Below are 18,530 nucleotides of genomic sequence, written 5' to 3' on the forward strand. Positions count from 1 at the left end.
TGGAAAACTAATGGCAAATCAGACCTTTATAATATTCTATGTTGAACATTTTCAAATACAGAAAAATATGTAAGAGTTAAAACTGGAAATCAAATACACCCAATCAGAAAAAAAACAAAAAAATTCATCAAAATTTCTTTTATGTGTTTCATATCAACTATACTTCAATTTTTTTAATCAAAAATAAACAAATTAATGATCCTTTTCCCTGATCAAAAAAAATAAAATGTGTGGTTGATATTTCCATCAAAAGAAAAACATTTTAATCACAGAAATCAATTACTTCAAGGCAATTACCTCACTTAGATAATTTCCCTGTAACTTCAGTATTTGGAGCAATCCACAGTTTTCAATACCCTCAACTTCAGTAAGATGATTATGAGAGCAATCTAAGTATATGACAGCAGGAGCATCACCAAGACCTTTTGTACTGATTAGCTGATTGTGGTCCACAACTAGTCGCTGAAGATTTTTCAAAGATTCTAAACCACCTGAAAGAAAAAATTCCCCAAATCACTAGTATTATACATTCTTCCAGACTTTAAAGAGTTGTTGCCATTTTTTTCTAAATAATTGTACCTTACTATTTCTCAATATTTCTAATTAAAAATGAAGGCTTAGTCTAACTTTCTCTTGTTACTATTTAAATTACCTGGGAGATATATTTTTGAATGATATAATTATATACTAATTGAAAACTGTATGAAATACTAAAAGGCATACAGGGTGGCACTGCATGTTATATTTTCAAGTAACAGTCAAACAAAGGAAAGACAGAAGGATTCAATTTAATAAGTTTTCAACTCACTCTTAGAACCTTTGAATTTCGAATCCTGACTCAAGTTTGAATATAACAGTAGAATGATTTTTTTCCTAGTATTGCGGTATCTACCTTAGATTCCTGAATGAAGTAGGTACAACTCAATTAAAACCAATGAAGAGATGCTAAGGAGGTCTGTAAAAGTTTAATGGAAGATATTAAAAATCGAGAAAATGTTATTTAAATTGAATATTGGACTATATGTGTTACTTGTAGGTACTGTCATGTTATGTGAAATTAGCAGTTTTACAAACTGGAAATATCACTTAAAATCTAGAGCAGGTACTGGTAAGGAGAATGTCTTCAGTGAGTACTATACACATGGGAGTCATTGAGGCTAAACCTTGGAGAATCAAACTGCATTCTGATTCTCCTGTCAAACCCCCATAAAATATTTTCTTCAATTATTGGAGTAGACATGAGTTTTTCTACTAAATAAAGGTATTTTGGTAATAAACTGAAAGATAATCTTAAAAGAAATATAATTATGTATAACAACTAATATCTGGAATTCATGAAATAAATTTATTCTGGAGGAATTTAAAGCATTTAACTCAATTTGCACTTTTGATTATAAATTGTGGTTTACAAAAAGGGCAGATAGCCTACTTGTAACAAAAATGGAGAAATAAAAGAAAGAACTAAGTATAATTACTATGATCTCACAAGACAAGTTAAATCTGCATTATATTCAAAAAATTCAGATAATGCAATAAAATTATGAGTGTATTGTAAAAACACTTCATAGAGATAACATTTCAAGAAAAATTTTATTTCAAAGTTGCACAATCTATAATCACTTCAGTCACAAATTAATGTTATGGATGTTGATTTTGCATAAGAAATAATACATTTTTATACTAAAAAGTAAGTTTTCTCTTAATGACAAAAAAATTTTGTACTATTTAAGAGAAGCAGGGAAATGCATAGAAGACCCATAGTAAAAAAAGAGACTGACATTCAATTTCAGGCAGTAATCCTTACATTTTTAAGTTCTTACCTAGGATTAATGTATTCACTATTTTCCATAATTTGGCAATTATAACTTAGAATTGTTATCTGATATTATTCAGTGTTAATTGTTCTGTCTTATAAGATACTTGACTAAGTTTAAAAAAATAGACCTATATATTATCAATACCAAGGGATTAGAAATAATGTTATTTATAATAATAAATATACATTAGCGGCATTAGTAATTTAAACTCTGCTAAAACAGAAATACTTTGGAGTTCAGTATGTCTCATGATCACATCCAATGAGCATCAGTAAACACACTGAAGCAGATAAAAGGCATCACAAGCAGAAGGAAATAATAAATAAATATTAAGTTCGCAGTTGTATAAATAAAATGTCCTTTATCAAATATTTAAACATCTTAAGCAATCTACTTTCATAAACTTAGTATTTTCAAAAGCCATGCAAATTGCTTATAACTTTTTCAGAGCATATCAGAAATAGAATTTCTATTAACTTATTTAGAGTGGAGAAAACATCCGTGAAACTTCTCAAAGTTCACCTAAGAAGAGAACCAAGAATGAAACATTAGATTACACACTGAGTAAAGTTGAAGGACTTGGCGTAAGAAGCTGAAAAGAAATAAAAGAGCAGAACAATTGGGAGAGGAAAAGAGGAAAAGTCAAATAGAATTCTGTGATGATAGTGGCTAGTAAATATAAAAATAAAAATACATATTTTATCATTATAAAGGGCATTTTTTATTCATACTAAATCATATACTGTTAATATATATCTTACGTCTGGTTAGACAGTGTGGGCAAAGCGGTATGAAGAGGCCACTGCTTTGGCCGTAATGAAGCACTGAAGACCTTTGCTTGGGGCATCTAGGCAGCAGTTAAATCAGGATGGAAGCCACAGTGCGATGGAAGTGGAGACAGAGTGTAGACTATCTTTTTAGATATTTGATAATGGAGAGAAAGTCCTCCAAAGTTCTTTAAGTGACCCACAGCACTCTGTCTTTGAACTTGTCCTCTTCTACTGTCCCCTTCTCTTGGTTCATTCTGACATGCTGACCTCCTTGCTGTTTCTTGAATGTGCTGTACAAACTTCCACCTTAATACTGACTGTATATTTAAGAACTACCAATGTGTGAAACATTAGGCTAGGAAGAATTAAATAATGCTTAGCAGATAATATCAAATACTAAAACACCATGATTTTGAGTCAATATAGAGAGAAGATATAATTAATCTATTCAACAATTGGCGAGAGATTCCAATCTGGTGGAATTACCATGATTTCAAGTCTCAGATATTGAGGAATATTTGAGTGAGCATTCCTACTTCTAGAAATTCATTGTACAGTAATATATGCACAACTATCATGTAATATATAGAGATTCCTTGCCATATTATTTTCAAAAAGAAATGAAGATATAAATGTCTATCATAAGGGTACAGTAAACAAATTATACATTATCTGTAAAATGAATACACATAATCTTCAATATGAAGTAGCCTGACATGGAAGGATATCGATGATATATTTCTATATATAAAACCTAAGTAGTATAATAGGCTTTTAGCTATTGAATATACCAGAATCTAAATCTAAACATCTATAATTGTATTGTACAGGACAAGATCTTGATTGATTCTTAAGCAACTGTGAACAGTTACTCATAAAAAATAAGAAAGAGAAGGGGTAGGCAGAGAAAGTTTCATTGCTTATATTTTTATATTTATCTATCTTAAAAATTTTAAATGAATATGAACTTTTTATTTAATATTTTAAATGATACATTTGAAAAAAAATAAGAGCAAGTATTGAGCAGAACTGTTATTCTGAATTTAATACTAATCACCACCACCACCAACAAATGGTCGTCGAGCTGAAGAAAAACTTGGAGAAACCTGATGCTGTTATCCGAAAGGGTGTGTTATATAGCCAAAGTAGGGGAACTCTACACAGGCAGGAAAGCTTACCTCTTAGATTTTTAGGTGAGAGTCTTAAAGGAAATACAGTGAAATGGCAAAAAGGAGATGAGTAGGGTCTCTCAAACATTAGCCTAACAACAAGAGTGAGAGAGGATGTGTGTGGGTGTCTATGTATGTGCGTGTAGATGACCGAAAATTAGCCTAGAGAGGAAAAGAAAAGGAAATCATCTAAAAATATGTGGGACTGAGGTCTCCCACAATCATATGAGTGATTTGGGGGGTAGGTCTTTCACCTTCATTAAGCCTTGAGATGTCCTGTGTGACAGTTTGACTGCAGCTTCGTGAGAGACCCTGAGCCACCACCTAACAAACCACTCCCAGATTCCCGATTCACAGAGAACATGAGGTAATAAAAAAAAGAAAGATAAGAGAACTACAAGAGTATATTTATAAGACTATAAAGCGATTATAGGGTATAGGAGGAATATGTATATATCTAGACAGACATTTGATAGATATAGATATATAGATATATGATACATGATAGATATAAAGAAATGATGGTTCAAAATTTTTCATTACTGAATAAAGATGCTAAGCCACAGATTTAAGAGGCACAGTGGATTGAAGCAGGGTGAGTACTAAGATAACCACAAGTAGGAACCTCAGAGTAAACTGATAAAAGCCATGGTGAGAAAGGAACATCTTAAAAAGGAAAAAATAAATTATCTTCTTTTGGATCAACAATTAGGTTAATGCATATCAACCTAAGCAAGGAAAGCTAGAATAAAATGGAATATATTCACAATTCAGAAAATGAATGCAAATGGTTAAGTCTACATCTGAAAACATATACACATGTGTGTGTTTGTGTGGAGCATGTGGGTGTACGTGTATGCTAAAACCATACTTAACAAAATGAAATCCTAAAGAATTCATCCCCGCAGACCTGAAACAAAATAAATACTAATTCATATTCTTCAGGTAGAAGGAAATTGTAGTTGAAAAACAAAGAATGATGGATAGGAAACATCAGCTTAAATGAGACATTGGACCAGATAGATTTGATAGATACAACAGAATATTCCATCCAAAAGCAGTAGATAACATATTTTTCTCAAATGCTCAAGGAACATTCTCTGAGATAAATGACATGTTAGGCCACAAAACAAGTATCAGTAATTTAACAATATTGATATTATATCAGTCATCTTTTCTGACTACAGGATTATGAAACTATAAATCAATTACAAGAAGAAAACTGGAAAGACGACAAATACATGGAGATTAAACAACATGCTACTGAACAATCAATAGGTCAATGAAGAAATCAAAGGGAAACAAAAAAATACTTTGGGAAAAATGAAAGTGGAAATACACAATTTCAAAAGTATGGGATGCAGCAAAAGTAGTTGTAAGAAGGAGCTCACAGCAAATACAAGCCTACCTCAGAAAAACAAGAAAAAATTCTCAAACAGTTTCACTTCACACCTAAAGGAACTAGAAATAAAGAACCAACAAATCTCAAAGTGAGTAGATGGAAGGAAATAATAAAGATCAGAGTAAAAATAAATTACATAGAGATTAAAAGAAACAATAGAAAAGATCAATGAATCTATGAGCTGGTTCTTTGAAAATACAAACAAAATTGACAAACTTTTGACTATATTCATTAAGAAAAAAAAAAGACTCAAATAAGTTGAATTAGAAATGTAAGCCTATACCATAAAAAAACAAAGGATCATAAGAGACTATTGTGAATAATTATATGCCAACAAATTGGATAATATAAAAGAGATGGATAAATTCCTAAAAAATAAATTCCTACCAAGATTGAATCATGATGACATAGAAAATCTGAATCTGAACACACCAATTACTAGTAAGGAGATTGAATCAGTAATCAAAAACCTTGCAACAAACAAAAGTACCATACCAGGTGACTTTACTGGTGAATTCTATAAAACATTCAAATAAGGAATTAATACCAATCCTTCTCAAACTCTTCCAAAAAAAACAGAAGAGGAGGGAAGTCTTACAAACTCTTTTTATGAGGCTAGCATAACCCTGATACCAAAACTAGACAAGAATGCTACAAGAAAAGAAAATTATAGGCCAATATACCTAATATTGGAAAGGAAGATATGCAATTGTGATTATTTGCAGATGACATGATACTGTATATATAGAAAACCATAAGGCTTCACCAAAAACTGTTAGAACTAATAAGTTAATTCAGTAAAGTAGTATGCTACAAGATCAATATTCAGACATCTGTTGCATGTCTATACCCAAATAATCAATCAGAAAAAAGAAAATAATCCCACTTACAATTGAATCCAAAATAATAAAATACCTTGGAATAAGTTTAACCAAGGACATGTACACTGAAAATTAGAAGGCATTATTTTAATGAAAGAACTTGAAGATAGAAATAAATGAAAAGATATTCCATGTACACAGACTGGAAGAATAATGTTGTTAAATGTCCATACTACCGAAAGTAATCTACAGATACAATGAAATCCTTATCAAAATCCCAATAGCATTTTTCACAGAAATAGAATTAACAATCCTAAAATTTGGATGGAGCCAAAAAAGAACCCAAATAGCCAGTCACCTTAAGAAGAACAAAGTTAAAGATATCATGCTCCCTGATTTCAAGCTATACACAAAGCTGTAATAGTTAAAACAATGTGGTACTGGCATAAAAAGACATATAAATCAATGGAACACAACTGAGACCTAGATATAAACCCATGCATATGTGGTCAATTAACTTATGACAGATGAACCAAGAATATACAATGGGAAAGGGACAGTCTCTTCAATAAATGGTGTTAGAAAAACTGGACAGCCACATGCAAAAGAATGAAACTTGATTATTATCATACATCACATACAAACATAAACTCAAAATGGATTAAAGACTTGAATTTAAGACCTGAAACCATAAACACCCTAGAGGAAAACACAGATGGTAAGCTCCCTGACATAGTTCTTGGTGATGGTTTTTAAATCTGACACCAAAAGCAAAAAAACAAAGTGGGACTACATCAGTCTACAAGGCTTCTACACAGCAAAGGAAACCATCAACAAAGAAAAGGCAACTTACTGAATGGGAAAAATTGTTTACAAATCATACATTTGATAAGGGGATAATATCCAAAATATATAAAGAACTCATATAACTCAATAGAAAAAAAACAAGCAATCCAATGAACAAATGGGCAGAGGATGTGAACAGACATTTTTCTAAAGAAGACATACAGATGGCCAATAGGTACATGAAAAGATGCTCCACATTACGAATCATCAAGGAAATGCAAATCAAAACCACAATGGGATATCATCTCATACCTGTTAGAATAGCTGTTATCAAAAGACAAGAAATAGCAGGTGTTGGAGGAGTGTGGAGGAAAGGGAACCATGCACAATGCACTATTGATGGGAATGTAAATTGGTATAGCCACTATGGGAAACAGTACGGAGGTTCCTCAAAGAATTAAAAATAGAAATAACTTATGATACAGCTATTTCACTTTGGCTATTTATCCAAATAAAAAAACCCACTTATTTGCAAAGATAAATGCACCCTTACACTCATTTCAGCATTATTTACAATGGCTCAAATATGGAAGCAACCTAAGGGCACCTTGATGAATGAATGGATAAATGTGTACATATACAATGTAACTCCTCTCAGCCATATAAAAGAAGGGAATATGCTATTTGGGACAACATGGATGGATCTTGAAGATATTATATTAAGTTAAATTAATTAAAGACAAATATTGTATGATTTTACTTATATAGGGAATCTAAAAAACAAAACGAACAAATAAAAACAAAACTCACAGAGAACAGATTTGTTGTTATCAGAGAGGAAGGCAGGGCAAAATAGGTGAAGCGGGTGAACTGTACAGTGACATATGGTAACTAGACTTAGTATTGTGGTGACTGCTTGGTAGTGTATAAAAATATTAAACTATTATGTTGTATACTTAAAACTAAAATAATGTCATATACCACTTTTACCTCAATTTTTAATTTAAAGTAGGTTTACCTACTTCAAAAGAAAAGAACAGGGTAAAGGTTTTAAAAAGTGGGTGAATCCAAAGGATACTTACTTTATGTAATAATAATGTATTAAAACATTCCAAACACACACAAACACACACACAAACGCACAATTAAAATACTCAACAACAATAGCACATTGTTGGGAGGGAGTAAACAAAGTTTAAACTGTCTAAGACCCTAGCATTGCCTTGGAAAAAAAAAAAAGAATACCAAATAAATTTAAGTATGGTGTATCAAGAAGGCATGATGTCATAACCTAATGTAAACCAAAAGAATAGTTTTAATTGGTGATACAGAAAGGAAAACTGGAATACTTTCAAACCTCAGCCAAACCAAAAGAAGGTAAGAGAAGAGATAATCAGGACAGAAAAAAGAGAATCAAATAGTAAGACAGATTTAAACTCAAATACATAAATCATTTTACTTAATTATCAATTAAACTTAATTACAAGTAACTAAAGTATACAAATCAAAGCTAGTATTTTTCAGGCACCATAGAAAAAACTATAACAAAAAAATTCACATTACATGAAAGAGATACACTGAAAATAGAACTTGTAGAAATACCGTAAGTAAACAGATAGTAAAAGATACATAAACACTAAACCAATGATTCTCAAGGTGTGGTCCAGAGACCTCCCCTCCTAGAGATCCTTTCAAAGGTTCCACGGCATCAAAACTATTTTCATAATAATTATAAGATGTTATTTGCCTTTTTCACTGTCATTTACTCAACCTATAGCGGCGGTACCCAGAGGCTACATGAGGTGTGATATTGTAGCAAATTGAATGCAGAAGGACATATGGAAATCCAGCTGTCTTGTGTTAAGCCAGACATTAAGGAGATTTGCAAATATATGTAACAATGACCTTCTTTCTCAGTAAATCATTTTGTTTAAACTATGGCTATTATTTATAAAACATGAATTCAAAGGCTTAATTATCTTAATATCTGAATGAATTAATAAATAAAAACAAAACTTTCCTTTTTTTATAATACATTATATTGATAGATATAATCCAATAAAAAAAAGCTGTTTGAAAGAGGTCCTCAATAATTTTTAAGTATAAAAGGGTCCTGAGTCCAAAAGAGAGCTATTTTGGTTACATCAGACAAAGAAGACTAAGGCAGAAGGCTTTACTAGAGATAAAAAGGGATATTTAAAAGTGATAAAATCAGTCAATTCAATAGAAATATATGAGTTTTAAATTTGCACTAATAGCATGGCCTCAAAAATATTTAAAGCAAAAAAAATTGTAATTAAGAATAAAGATCTACAGTCTACAATTATTATGGGAGTCATGTACGTAACTTTTTGTCCCTGATTATGCTAACACAATTAGTATCCCATTTAATCTACAGACAGTATGTCATAATAAAAAATGAATAGGCTCTGAGGCAGGCAGTCCTGAATTTCAATAAAATATGCCTATTCCAAAACTAGCTGTATGAATATAAACTAGTTACTTAACTTCTCTGAGCCTCTGTTCCTTTATCTGTGGAATGGTGATGATTTCATGGTATTAAAGGGATTCAAAATAGTATTTCAAAGAAGCCTGTGCAACACTTTCACATGCTGAGTACTAAAAATGATAGCTATTATTGTTTCTTAACAATTATCCTCAGAAAACAAGTTGTTAAAAAACTATAACCATGGTGATCAAATGAGGATTCAAAGAGAAATGTTTGTCCCAAACCTTAAGAAGGAAAGGGATAGTAATACACAGTCAAAATTTGTCTGTACTCGTTGATTAAACAGTAATCTGTTCCAGTCAATGCATATGGATCAAAAGGGGGAATCTAGATGGGAAGGATGTTAGAATAAGTTGCCAACCTCCCTCTTTTAATCGTACAAATTCTTTGCTGTCAATTGACAGATAAGAACTGAGTCAAACAGACTCACAGCAAGCCTTACTTTAGAATTCCATTACTTCCTCAAAATCTCTAAGAAAATGATTCTCTCCCAGTAAAAAGTGCTGCTATTTTTTCCACTCCCCATCCCAAACAGAACAAACAATAGCCATAAAAATATTCAAGAGCCTCTTTCAAAAGATGTAAATATAATATAATAAATATACTATAACATACATACATATATATATATATATATATATATATATAAGGATTGCTCAAATATTCTTGAGTTTATTGCTTCAATATATTCTTTATTAGCTCTTTAAAAAGTTTCCTAGGTCCACAAAATAAAACCAAAGCCAAGTGTGTTTATCCCTCAAAGGGCCCTTTGCCCATGGCAAAATTAGCATTTGGCTATACTTGCTACAAATATCTATTTCAAAGAAATCCTCCTACAGAAATGAGCCAACGGTCTAATAAAACATTCCTGCCACGGGGAAAAAAAAAAAAAAACTCTCCTCTAAGGAACAGCAAAACTGAAGATGTTAAATTCGGCTGAAGGTTTTCACTAAATAAGTGTTTGGTAAAGGTTTACCTCTTTTAGCTACTCAATGAATGCTATGTCTGACAGTTATGTATAAATATGCTAAACTGCACTTGAGATTTTTCCTTTAAGTGCAAAGTCCTTCAGGATCATACATGTATGGAAACAAGAATACTGAAAAAGGAATCAGGAACTTGGATTCTAGCCCCACCTCTGCCAGGAGTAAGATGAAAATTATGTGGGTATGTTTTTTCATCTGTAAACGAATAAGCCTAGACTGGCAAATCTGTAAAATCCCTTTCAGCTTTGCACTAGACATTGTGTTGTATTTTAGAACTAAAGAGTAAGCTAGCACCATCTAGTGGAATCCAAATAATTCACTAAGTATATAATAGGAAACAACCTTTCTACAAGCGAAATATCCAGAGCTTTGTTTTATTTTATCTACCTTATTACTTTTTTCTAATATTCCAAAGACAACATGTGGGAGAAAGAATTACCCTAGGCACATTACCCCTATAAGCCATGACACAGTAATCAAGCTTATGTGAAAATACTGAATTATTTTAATATCTTTCACATTTATAATACGAATATCACTTTTCCAGAAAGTACTAGTATCTGAAAATAAGACAGAAGGAAAAAAAAATCTAGTATTTTTATCTACTTACAATGACATTTTCTAGGAATGAGTTACCTGAAATTTATATATTAACAAATTGCTGTCATTAAAGGAAACTTTTTTCCAGATCAAAGATTTCCTAAAACAGCAAAACAGAAACTTCATGAATGAGAAAACAAAAATTATTTGCTTGTACATATTAATATCATACTTATTTTCATTTTTACCCAATATTCAGTGAATGAAATATAACAATTTACCCCATTCTCTATGTAAATATTTATCATTCAGATAATCTTATTAAAGTCCTTTATTTATTGCTGCATCCTCAGGAATATTCCAGTCCTGTGTTTTAGTGCCTGGAAAAATGTGTATACATAGAGGGTTCTCAATGAATTTGTTCACTAACACGTTTATTAATGAATGAACCTTAAAATGGTTACATTTTTTCAGCATAAAAAGTTATAACAGAATAATCTTAAATATTAAAGGCTTATTTATTAGAGAGGCAGTAGAATGAGACAATTAAAAAATTAGGTACTAGGTCTAGACTGCTTAACTTCAAATTCTGCTCTATCATTTACTAGCTGCATGATCTTAGACAATTTTACTTAACTCTCTGTGTCTTAGTTTTCTTACCTGGAAAAAAAACAGATATAATAGCACCTAACTCATAGTACTTATGCAAAAAAGCAAATGCATTAGTACATATAAAGCACATTAAGTATCTAATGGTTAAAAAAGTAACCTATTACTGTGTTTATTATATTAAGTTGTATTTTTGCTGCAAATAAGATTTATGAAAGTTTTATTATAGAGCATAATTTTTTTAATTTGTTTCAAAATGTTTCTCCTAGAATGTAAAAGAAAACCAACATAAAAATTGGAAGAACAAAGAAAACGATTATAAACTATAATTATAAATTATCAATACATAATTATAATTGCCTATTTTTCATTTGTTCTGGTTTTTCAAAAAAAGAAACTAAACCAAAAATACTAACTGAAAAAAAAAGATTTCCCAAAGATAAATTATATAAACTTTAATGATCATTGGGTCAACATCTTTTCAATAAATGTTTTTTCCACATTACTTGTAGAAAAAAATGTTTGGACATGTTGCCTGAAATTTCCCATAAGTAAATTTACTCATATTTAGTAGGAAATATACTAATGATATAACCCTTAAAATTTAAACTTCAAGCCACCCAAATTGAACCAAATTATAAGAAATGAAGAATAATGGAACTTCTAGTAAAAAATTTTTAATAAGAAGTATAATAAAATCTTTGTCTGATTAAAATAAATCTGTCTTTAAAATCATCAACCTAAACTGATCTTAATGAATTTATACTAAAGCAATTATTTTCTGTATTCAAAACATGGAAGTATAAGTCCAGATCAATTCAAAATATCCTATAATCAAAAACTTGCTACCAGGGTAGAATCAATTATAGAAAATATCATACAAAGGGACATGGTATTCTTTAAATTATTATAAAATTTTTATAAATGTGTTTACCCCAGTATGATAGCTTATTTTTTACTATATTTGGCCCAAAATAGATTGTACTTCAATATTTCCTATGTCTTAGAAATACTGTTTTGAATTATAATTTATATTTCAGTATATTATTATTATTGATAATAATAATTAAAAGCATCTCTTTCCATAGCCACACCATACAATATGTTTAAACATTAAAGGCAATAACAAAAATGTTAAATTTGTAACTTTCAATTAACAGAATTAAATTTTAAAGTATTACTTTAAAAAAGTATATTTCATACTGTGTTTCTATTTCTATAACTAAACACTTTAATTAGAATGAAAAACATTCATTTAAATAAGGAATTTTCAAATGAATTGCCTTAAAGAGATTGATGCAATTCCTGTTCTCATCCACTTATATGCAAAGAAAGTTAAAGAAAAATGTGTTAATGTTTCCTAATAAAAAGAGAAATTAGAGCTAACATTACAACTATTGCAGTAACTGTAGCTTTGTGAAAATTAGGAACAAATTAAACTTGAAACTACAAATGCAGAATATGTGGTATTGCTTCCAATTTTATTTCACCTCCTTAAGAAATATTATAGCATGGGATAGTAACATATTAACTTATAAACACAAATCTGTCTTTGGGCCCTTTCATAAGAGTTCTTAGCATCACTACATCATTCAAAGACAAAATCTATGCTTTTCACTTAGCTCAACCAGAGTCTCTGTAAGCAGTTCCTGAAGATGAAAAACAGACTCAAACTGGTCTTCAGAAAATCTACTTTCTCATGCACACTCTTCTCACACTCAATAAATAGTGTTTTCATTGTACCTAACAGACAGCAAGATGTCTTTACCTTGTTTGCTCTGTACTACATAGAGATACCTCAGGTACATCAATTAATACTATGGCAGTTTTCACATAAATCTTTTAGATATCCGATCCCAAGAAACCCACTGGCTACAAGAAATACCTTCCAGGACTGCTGGCATGAAAATGAAATGAATGGGAGTTCAAGCGTTTCTTCTTACAAATAGCATTTTCCTTTTCTTTTAAGCTTGCTTCAGTATGTGCCAGTAGAGAACATACAATAACAATGCACTTGACTTTATTCCAATAATAATAACAAAACTATTTCTATATTCATTTTAAACTAAAATTCTAAAATAAAAAATTTGTATCAAAAGTCAGTATTTCCCTAGGAATAGGAGAAATCTTAACAGGTTCCAAAGCAGGCAACAGACACACAGGCAAATAAACACATTAAAGAATAATAAGTTATGTTTTCAAAACTGTGCCTTGAAATGTTTGCAAAACAAAAGTTCCTTTGTGAAAACAACTCTATTTTACCTACATTAAAAAAAAAGGGAGATTATAGTGACTGCAGATCCAACTCTCCTCGTACCTCCTCCAGAAATTCATAAAGAGCAACAAAGAAATAAAAATACCCACGATCTCTAAAACACAGTAATAGATAACTTTTTTAACCATTAGATACTTATGTGCTTTATATGTATTAAATAAAGAAATAAAAATAGCCACGAATTCTACAAAAAAATTCCAAAAAAAATGGGAGATAAAGAAATCACAAGCTGCATTTTTTCCCTAAGTGGGGTAATAAGTAAGTATCCAGGACCAACACAATCCAGGCTGAATCTACCCTGGTACAGAGGGAATCCTACGGAAATTGAATGGGTAAGTAAAAAGTAGAGGTGCCCTAGTGGTGAAGGAACCCATGTATTATCAACAAGGCTTCTCTCCAGAGAGACCATCACCCTAAGGAGGATGATAGTGCTGAGACAAAGTACCCATGTTGAATTCATAAATGCAAATGCCCATGATCTATATGAAAGAAAAACATGAAAGCTTGAATAAAAAAATAAAACCCAAATCTATGCTCTATACAAGTACACACCTGTAACACAGTGATTCAGAAAGTTTGTTTTTTTTAAATGGCCAAATAGGCAAATGCAAACAAAAAAGAAGACATATCAGATAAGGTAGAATTTAGTCTGAAAAGCATGACAAAGAGAGGAACTAATATTTTTTGAGGCTAAAATTCACAATAAAGATAACATAATTAAAAATATCAGTAAAACAGCACAGAACAACATTCATAAACCAGAAACCAAGGAAAATAACAAAAAGAAATAGGCTGATTAATAAAAGACATATTTAAACTAGCTCAACTTCCTCAGTCCAATGTAGATCAAGCAGACATAGGATACCTGAGACAAATGATCACTAAGACAGATCTTAAAGATGAAAATATAAACTCTATATTCTGGTAAAAAACAATGACCTCCTTTTTAAGAACATATGAAACACTCCTGAAAACTGACCACAAATTAACAATCACAGTAAGTTCCAAAATGAATAAATGGCGCTGTAGCTCTGCGGGGGGAAGGGTCTTCCATGCCCAGGGCAAGTCCCCCCCAACCTATGAAGCTGGGAAAACCAAAATTAAGTCAAGGGAAAAAGCAGGTTGGAAGAAAGGCTTTTATTCATTACAGTCACTAGCCAGGCTTGGTCCTGTCCATCTCTTTCAGCCCTGGCTTGCACTCTGCAGCCTCAGTGCACTCTATCCTTCCCCTGCCTGCCTCTTACAGGAGGAACTCCATGGACGGGTCCTTGGTGACTGGCAGGTACCAGACCAATTCAGTACCAGGAATGGAGGGAAGGAGAGAATGGCTGTTTTCTCTCCACCCCTTGCCCTAGGTCAATGGGAGGCTCTGCAGTGGTAAACACCTATTGATATGTAAATGGACTAAGGCCAGGCGGGAGATTCTGGAAATTATGCCATTTACCCTACAGACACAAAATTCATGGAGTCACATTCTCTGACTATCGTGCAATAAAACTAGAAACAATTAAAGATGTTCTTTCTGCATGGAAATTTAAAATCTCAGGTAAAAGACAAAATACATCAGAATTGTTGAACTGATGAAAATACCACTTTATCAGAAGTTATGGACTAAGCAGTGCTCAGAGGAAAATTTATAAACATAAGTATTATGTCAACAAGAGTGAAAAAGGATAAAAATAATTGAATTAAATATTTAAATCAAAAGATAGAACAACATAAGAAATAGAATACAAGCAGGATAAACTGGTATTAATATATAGGAGTATAAAATGGAGTACAACCCATAAAGCACATCTAACACTATCTTCCGGAATTACAGATGTCTTTGGCTCCAACAATATATACTGCTGAAAATTAACCTAAAGATATATCTGATAGAGTGTGAAATGACACAGGTTCAGGTTAGTCATTATGGCAACATGGAAGATTGGAGACCACCCAATGTTCATCAAGAGGGAACAGTGTAATAAACTCTGTCCTTTCACACAATCAAATACTATGAAGCCATGGAAAATGAGTGCTATGAATTCTACAATATATTTTTAAGTGAAAAAAGCAAGATAAAGAACAGTACTTAAAATATTCTATAAAATATGAAAGGATTAACACATATACAGCTATTTCTTAGATATATGCATGTTTGTACATATATTTATATACACACATATATACACACATGTGATATGCAAATATTATATACATACACACGTTACATATGCATATATAAAAAACATCTCTATATAAAAGTAGATGAGAGCATAAAGGACAGAGATGAAAGCACAGTCTCTTTGAGCATGCCTTCTTTTTAATGTAGTTGGACTTTGAAAACGCATCTATTTTACATATCAAAAATAAAATAGAAGGAAGTTGGAAAAGAGAACTAATTATATTTCAATGATAACATAATCACAAAGATAAAATACTTCAGGTGATAACATCACTTTGGGGGACAAAAAGAAATGCAAAGAAATCTTAAAATTAGTACTTTTATTCATGTTGTTTTGAAACTACTTTATGGATACAAGAGGTAGCAAATAGTTACGTTAATGTTATCAACCAAGTACGGTAATGAAAGAGAAAGAGAACACAATGTTCAGGTGAAAAAAGGTAAACTTAAACTGGAGATATCAGTATTTGATATATCCAAATTCATATGACAGGATAATTTGACTACCAGGAAGTATAAGGTAGCTGACTGAAATACTCCGTATTATAAAAAAACCTATGAGTTCGTAAGAATACTAAAAAAGAGAGAGAAAACAAGGGCAAAAACAAAATACTAAAACCAAAAAAAAATTCATTTGGACCACTGAAAATAACAAGGGCCACTAAGACCTTACTGCAAAAATTTGTCAGTACAAAGGGAGGCATTTATCCCTGCCTTTCCTCTACTACCGATTTCAAGATACCCAAATAGCTCTTATTAAATAAAGGATTGCAGCTTTAAAAATGTGGAAGGAACGATAATTTAGAAAACTTACTCTGGATCCCCCATTGCATTGATTCAGGCCACATTCATCAATGGGTGAAAGCACTGGATGAAAGGTGGTGGAGAACTTTCTAACGGAGGGCCCATGCTATCACTGGCTGTACCCAATACTCGGTTGTGCTATCATTAAAAGCAAACAAACACTGCATGACTCCTGATGTCGGGCACCACCTATGAAAAAGTCCTTCCAAAATGACTGAATTTGAATCTGATCAAGCCCATTGAGCTACTTCCATATACAGGAAATGCAGGTCTTAGTACAACAACTTCAATGCTACTAAAAGGAAGTAAAGGGACAAACTCAGAATGTGGGACATTGCATAAGTTTTACAACAAATCAGCAGCATAGGGGACAATTTTTAATCTGCTACACATTTAAGAGACTTCAAAGATTTTTGTAAATATGTGGTCATTGTGTTACAATTCAAAAAAAAACCCCAGATAATTTTGAGAAAATAAGGAAAACTGGATGATGCACTATTGGTTGATACAAAGAATCACTATTCATTTTATTAGGTGTCATAAGGCATTGTTGATTAAGTGAGAAAATACCTTATATTTTGAAAACCATCTCATGAAGTATGAAAGAACGAACATATGTGATTTGGGGATATGCTTCCAAGAAGAAAAAATAAAACTAAGAACAAAAAAGTAATGATGAAGCAAATGTTGAATATGTCTATGTGAAATCTCCATATATTTATTATGTTTAAATGTTTGAAATTTTTAACAATTAAGAAAATTAAAAAGATAAAACATAAAAATTAATATCAAGAAGGTCTAAGGAGAATGAGGTCTAAAAACAGAAAATAGTCTTATTTCTACTCCCCCATCTACTCCCATCCCACTCCCTGTACGTCAGTACAGATCACCTTTCCCAAGGATTGCAGAATGGAGGAGGTGGGAAGGATGAGACCTTTTGGGGGTTCAACAATTTAAGACATTAGTATTGTACCAGAGTACAGTTCTTAAATAGTTCCTGATTTTTAGGCAATCATTGACTATTTATTAACCAGTGTTAAAGCACCTATCAAGTTCCTTGAAAATCTCACAAATTAAATGCCAAAAAATAAGAGAATTTTAGCCAGGTAGTGAAAAATATAATGAAATTTTGGGTTTGAAATTATCACACTGGCAACAGTATAGAAGTAAGCTGAAGTCAAATTTAGGTAGAAAAGGGAGGTTGGGTAGTGGGAAGTGAGAGCAAGAACAGAAAACACTCTGTCACAAAATGACAACAAAAAGGTAACAGATGAGGCAATGGTAGAAGCTGAACGGCGATAGGAAGAATTTGGCATAAGGCAGATGACAAGTGATGGGATAAGGTACCTGAGGCCATTGACAGGTTTATTTATAGAAAATGGAAACACTGGCCTTAAACAAGAACAAACATTTTCATTGCTGAATTATATGGATTACAAAGTATGACAGTGGAAAAAGATATAGATATATAGGTACACAGATGTACAGATGGAGGGATGAGAAAGATTAGGGAGACTCAAATTGACGAATTCTTTCTTTTATGTGGAATTAGCCTTTTCTAAAGAAGGAAAGGTTAGTACAGATTATGTATACAGGCAGGGAGAGTAGTGATGAAAGGGTTTCCTATGGAACAGTTATGACAGTTGCTGAGAAGTACAGAAAGCAAAGGATCTGTAAAAATATGACGGCACCAAAGTGGGGTATTATACACCCTAGTAGAGCTCAGATGGGGGAAACATACTAAGTTAAGGAGCTACTATCAACTACCCATTTGTTGGTGGTAGCAGCATATTCCTTTTATATACACTAAAAATATTTTTAATCCCTTAATAGATCTGGATAAAAGATTAAATAAATATTGCATGAATAAAA

General features: G+C 31.7%; 1 protein-coding gene across 4 annotated transcripts in view; it reads right to left on the bottom strand.

The window, feature by feature from the left end:
* LRRIQ1 (leucine rich repeats and IQ motif containing 1) overlaps nucleotides 1-18,530 on the bottom strand; it is a 200,612-nt gene that overhangs the window by 148,693 nt on the left and 33,389 nt on the right. For all 4 annotated transcript variants that reach the window (XM_073214774.1, XM_017680333.3, XM_017680334.3 and 1 more), the window contains one exon: nucleotides 298-491. In XM_073214774.1, coding sequence (XP_073070875.1) covers nucleotides 298-491 — 194 coding nt within the window. The remainder of the gene's footprint in view (nucleotides 1-297; nucleotides 492-18,530) is intronic.

The sequence above is a fragment of the Manis javanica genome, chromosome 10, assembly GCF_040802235.1.
Source record: "Manis javanica isolate MJ-LG chromosome 10, MJ_LKY, whole genome shotgun sequence".
Taxonomy (NCBI): domain Eukaryota; kingdom Metazoa; phylum Chordata; class Mammalia; order Pholidota; family Manidae; genus Manis; species Manis javanica.